Raw genomic sequence first — 6,376 nt, forward strand, 5'->3', positions numbered from 1 at the left:
GACTTAAATCGCTGTTGGATCCTATGGTGTTCTCAAACAGGTTCATTAGCACAGAAGCCATGGTCAAAAATTTTGAGACGGACACAAATTTTGGTTTTCACAAAGTTTGCTAGTTCAATATTTTTGGGGTTTTTGTGGTTACTAAAGTACAGTTATAAGCATTTCACAAGTTTTTAAACTTTTATTGACAAATACAAAAGTATTTTTCAAGACGTCTGCAATTCACCCTGGCAGCCGGTTATCCGCAACCCAATCCTGTCTGATCTCATTCTTGTCTAATCAAAGCTTCGAGTTTACAGCATTTTCTGTATTTTTGATTGTCCTCTTGCTTTTTGATGATTGACCACAGATTCTCAATGTGATTGAAATCTGGGACGTTACCTAGACGTGAACAAAAAATTTTCAATATGTTTCTTTATGTTGGAAAAAGCATTGTTCATCACCGGTTTGCTTCTGAATCGTTGGGAGACGTTGCTCTTGGAGGATGTTTAGATGCTATTCTTTACTACCTTGGATAAAAAATAACCCTGAGCATGAATGGTCTCCCGATGCTTTTTTGTTGGCAAATACAAGACTTATGGAAGTGCTCACTTTTTCTTCTCCAGACAATCATTTTTCAAAATGTCCTCAACGCTCTGAAGAGGGCTTCATCAGAGAAAATAACTTTGTAGGATGTACAGGGATTGGACTACAGAGGACCGGGGTAAAGTTTATTTCTCCAATGAAGCCCTTTTCAGACTGTTTTAGATATCAGGAAGACTGATTGTCCAGAGAACTGAAAGTCCTCAATGGTTAAGACATTTTAATGGTTAACTGAAAAGATTTTGAGTCTTTTGAGACTACCCAGGTCTCTTCATCAGGCATGGTATAACACAGTACAAAGATATATTTTACCTGTCCAGAGAAGAAATGATAAACTTTATAATCAGTCTTGTGCATGCAATAGTTAAGTATCCTGAGATCATTCTTTTGTGGGGGCTTTTCATTTAAGGAAGTGGACTCACTAACATTTTTTCCTAATAACACTGCCATAAATAAGACCAATAAAACCACAATAAAACTGCCATGAATAAAGAATGATATCCTGAAATCTTCCCCAGGCAACTTCTCCCAACAGTCAAGGAGCCATTTATTTTCTCCAGCATGATGGAGCACCGTGTAGCAAGGCAAAAGTGATAACTAAGTGGCTTGTTGACAAAGCACTGAAATTTTGGGTTCATGGCAAGGAAACTTCCAGATCATAATCCCATTGATAAATTGAAATCAATCATTAAAAAGCAGGTGGACAAACACAAACACAGAAATTATGATAAACGCCAAACACTGATTAGACAATAATGCGTTGTTATAGTTTCATAGTTTTTTTGAGGCTAAAGGTAGACTTAAGTCCATCAAGTTCAACCCATAGCCTAACATGTTGATCCAGAGGAAAGCAAAAACCCCATGGGGTAGACAGTAAGCTCCATAATAGGGGAAAAATTCCTTCCCAACTCCACATACAGCAATCGGACTAGATCCCTGGATCAACGCCCAATCACTAGAGTGCACATAACCAGTAATATTATATTTTTCAAGAAAGGCATCAAGGTCTCTCTTACATTTTAGTAATTAATCAACCATTACAAAGTTCCATAGTCTCATTTCTCTTACAGTAAAGGATCTGAGACTATGATTATGATTAAACCTTCTTTCCTCTAGATGTAGTGGTTCTCATTTTGTCCCTGTTGCCGGCCTAGGTGTAAAAAGATCTTTTGAAAGAGCTGTGTACTTTCCCCTCATATATTTGTACATTGTAAAAAGATTGCCCCCTAAGCCTTCGTTTTTCCAAACTGAATAACCTGAAGTTTACTAACCTTTCTTCACATTGCAGTCCACCCATTCATTTAAGACCTTGGTTGCACTTATCTGCACCCTCTCTAGTTCACCTATGTCCTTGTTAGAATACTGTGTTCAATTTTGGTCTCCAGTGTATAAATGTGGCTGCACTAGTGACTTGTATATAGGTAAAATTATGTTCTTCTCATGAGCATCTATACCTCTTTTAATGCTTCTCATTATTTTGTTAGCCCCGGCAGCAGTTGCCTGACACTGGTCAGTAAAGTTGAATTTGCCGTCCACCCATACAAACAAAGCTTTTTCAGTGCCAGTTTTACCCAGTGTTTTACAATTAAGCACATAATTATAAATTTTATTACCTCTCCCCAAGTGCATGACCTTACAGTTATCCACATTAAACTTCAATTGCCACTTCTCAGCCCAAGCCTCCCGCTTACATAAATCCCGCTGTAATATTAAATTATCCTCCTCTGTTTTTTATTACTTTACATAATTTAATATCATTGGCAAATATTGAAATTCTACTCTCCATGCCCCCTACAAGGTAATTAATAAGTATGTTAAAAAGAAGAGAGCCCAATACTGACCTCTGTTTAACTGCTATCTCTTACCCAGTCTGAGTGTGTTCCATTAATAACCACCCTTTGTTACCTTTCACTGAGCCACTCAGGATTTGGCCCAGAAGCTGATATCCAGCTGCCAGAGCAGAGGGCAGAAGTGTTTAAAAAAGGGTCAGCACTTTAAATATTGAGTCTGCATAACTCGATGTATTTGACAAAATTTTTTTTAAAAACCTATGACATTTGTATCATTGCATTTCAGTAATCATAGAAATATCTGACTAAAAGATGTAAAAAAACAAATTTTAATAGACTGCCGGCTAATATAGGTTTCTACTGTACATAGCTTACACTGCCATAAAAAGGCAAATCCTTGAATTTTGACACTTTGATTGTTCACCTTATGTCTAATACTGTGTTTTTCCACTGTGATTGTGTGAGCGATCTGATGTGTGATTGCGTGTGTGATATGATGTGTATGTGTGCGATTGTGTGTTTGTGTGTGATTGTGTATGAGATCGGATGTGTGTGGGTGTGCAATCCCTGCAGGGTCTCCCGCTCGGTTTCTGGTCAGTGTGATTGCGGGGTGCCTGCATTCTATAATGAAGTGTCCTGTAGTATCTTTAACTTTTTTATCTGCACAGACACTTCATTATTGAACTGCGACTAGGACTTATTTTCAAGGTAGGGCTTATATTTAAACCTTGCTAAGAAAATGTTGAAAATACTCGCCAGGGCTTATTTTTGGGGCATGTCTTATTTTCGGAAAAACACGATATATGATTTATTTCATATCTCTAACTTGATTAATTTATTTCCTCACTACATATATTATAGAATATTGAACTACATTTCTTTATAGATTGTTGTGATTCTAATTAGTTTTGGAAAATGTATTGTGTTCTCTTGTTATCAACTACCTTTTTTATTTTCTGTGCGTTATGTGTGCTACCATTTCCAACATTTAAAGGGGATGTCCGGTCTAAAATGACAGGTCTGCAGTTACGGTATGTTTCACTCTATATGACTGCAGACTTGTGAATCCTCACATTGCACAGACTGCACGCTGTGAGGTTTCTCTGGTGTCAGAGCCGGGAACTTGCACAAATCACTTGTATTGAGTGCACTGAAAACAGTCTAGCTGGATTCTGGTTGGGAATCTGTATATTGCATATTTGGGGTCACGTGATCGCAACTCTGACACCGGTGAATCCTCCCAGCGCACAATGCACGCAAAGTGAGGAGCCACAAGTCTGCACTCATACAGAGTGACACACTGAATGACTGCAGACTTATCATTTTAGACCGCACAACCCCTTTAACTTAAAGGGAACCAATCACCAGGATATTCGTATATAATCTAAAGCCAATGCTATACTGGCACTATCAGGCTGATTCTCTACATACCTGTAGTGGTCAGCTCGGATATTTAGGTTTTCAAATCCAAAAAAGTAAAGTTTATAAAATTAGCTGCTTGTTGAGTGACAGATGCACTGGAGCAGATAATATATTCATAGTTATCCCCTCCCCCTGTTAGTATTAGCAGAAGTATTATACAAAGATTCACTTTGTCTCTTGCAGGACCTGTGTGAGGTCATACCCATGTGACCTGGTATCCAGCTTTGTTGGCTGAAGCCCCGCCCCTTCTGGTCACATGGGTATGACCTCACACAGGTCCTGCAACAGACAAAGTGAATCGTTTGTATAATACTTATGCTAATTCTAACAGGGGGAGGGGATAACTATGAATATATTATCTGCTCCAGTGCAACTGTCACTCAACAAGGAGCTCATTTTATAAACTTTCCTTTTTTGGATTTCAAAATCTAAACATCTGAGCTGACCACTACAGGTATGTATAGAATCAGCCTGATAGTGCCAGTATAGCACTGTATGTATAGAATCAGCCCGATAGTGCCAGTATAGCACTGTATGTATAGAATCAGCCTGATAGTGCCAGTACAGCACTGTATGTATAGAATCAGCCCGATAGTGCCAGTATAGCACTGTATGTATAGAATCAGCCTGATAGTGCCAGTATAGCACTGTATGTATAGAATCAGCCTGATAGTGCCAGTATAGCACTGGATTTAGGTTATATATGAAAATCCTGGTGATTGGTTCTCTTTATTTGCCAAAACTGACATATAACAATGTGTAAAATTGAGTAATAATTAATATTGTTTTCCATATCTATTTTTTTTAGTGAACTGACCAAAATGGGCATCACATTAACAGGCCATCAGAAAAAAATCCTCTGCAGCATACAGAACCTTCAGGCACTAGGAACACATGTGCAAATCTAATAGCGCCCTGGTGTTTACCATGTCCTATAATGGGATGTACTGTGCACTACCAGAAGCAGTATACTCCAAGCTGCGGATGTTGCAGCCGACCTTCCAATAATACAACTACTGCAGGAAATGATATTCAATTCCCAAGATATATATGGGAACAACGTCTGAATTTCGGACTACGGTGCCTTTGGATAGGTATTTTGGATGGAGAAAATATCTATGAAAAAAACTCCTAGAGACATAACACAGTGTCAAATCTATAGGCCAAGTGATTGTTGATGGTTCGATATAGTGGAAATTGTCTGTGTAAAAGGCAGTGGTGCAAGTGACAATATTTTCTATGTTATGGAAAATGTTATTGGACTGATTAGGGTAGGGTCTCGTTTTTCCCCACAAGGGTGATGGAGAATGGATCCATCTATACGGAGCCCAGTAAGCCGTAATGCTACATACAGATATTCTTGAGGATGCTATACCTCATGGGTTAAAATCCTTCAACAGGTAGATGATAGAACTGAACCTCTTCACCATTAAAATCCCATCCTTTCTTCCCACTATAATTTGTAGTCAATAATCCCACCTCTCTGCCATATCCTTGGTTTGTAGCCATCACGAGTTTGCTCCATCACACTGCATTGTCGAGAAACTCAATAAACTCTATGTAGCATTTGTATCACATTGATAGTCCTGTCTTTCAATAGTAGGTGCACATAAAAGGAGGAAATGCGTAGGGTTGCATTTATCAGGCTCAAGGATATCTCCTCTCTCCGTGAAACCTTTGCGATTCATTGTCTAAGGTTCAATGCTTAAGAGGCACCATTTTCTACCCACATGCATAGATGTAGAATTCAGAATATTTCAATCATGTGCATATACAAAAGTTCAAGCCGTGGAAAGATGACAAGTTTATTTATTTATTTTTTTCTTTCGACCAACAATTATTTAATCAGAAAATAACAGTTGTCAGGGTTTGTGCATCCATTAACAATGACATATTGTGCCACCGGCTGCGACAACATTGTACATAGATGTAGAGGAAGTCTGTAAAGATAATACATTGTAGCACAACTCTGCTTTGTTGGGTGTGTACACAATGTTGTGTTCATTTCGTGTGCCATAAATAAGCGTCATGCCCTGGATTCTAAAGAAGAGGACCGTCATGGAAGCGTAAATTGCAAGATATAAGCTTTTCCCCTAACTACAGCAGATCTGGACCCGTGCCGAGCTCTCCACGCTAATTGAGGAACTGTTGGCATCAAATCCAGAGCCGGAGAGTTCATCTGGTACTAAAAGAAACAACTTTTCCAAAACACACAAGTGTACTAATGTGGGATGTTTTATATATGAATCTCTATATATTGTACATATGTATATAGCTTTCTTTTGAATGTTAATAAAGACCAATAATCAAAAGAACCATATAGTAAAGGAGCAGATGGGCTCATTATTTATGTCATGAGAATAAGGAAGTGACGCTATTATTTCATGCATTGATAATGTGAGTTGAGACGGGATTTCATATATATATTTTAAGTTGTCCATATTCTTTACATAGTTCTTACAAGTGCATTTCAATAAAGTAGAATATCATCAAAAAGTTAATTTATTTCAGTTATTCAATACAAAAAGAGAAACGCATATATTATATAGAGTCATTACACCCAAAGGGATCTATTTCATGTG

The 6,376-nt window shown here is 38.0% G+C and overlaps 1 protein-coding gene across 3 annotated transcripts in view; it reads left to right on the forward strand.

Moving 5' to 3' along the window:
• The window catches only part of LOC142296918 (ephrin type-A receptor 3-like), a 448,562-nt gene extending 442,453 nt beyond the window's left edge, over positions 1-6,109 (forward strand). For all 3 annotated transcript variants that reach the window (XM_075341041.1, XM_075341040.1, XM_075341042.1), the window contains one exon: positions 4,603-6,109. In XM_075341041.1, coding sequence (XP_075197156.1) covers positions 4,603-4,702 — 100 coding nt within the window. In that variant the 3' untranslated portion in view covers positions 4,703-6,109. The remainder of the gene's footprint in view (positions 1-4,602) is intronic.
• The last annotated feature ends 267 nt before the right edge of the window (positions 6,110-6,376 follow it).

This window comes from Anomaloglossus baeobatrachus, chromosome 3 (assembly GCF_048569485.1).
Source record: "Anomaloglossus baeobatrachus isolate aAnoBae1 chromosome 3, aAnoBae1.hap1, whole genome shotgun sequence".
Classification (NCBI taxonomy): domain Eukaryota; kingdom Metazoa; phylum Chordata; class Amphibia; order Anura; family Aromobatidae; genus Anomaloglossus; species Anomaloglossus baeobatrachus.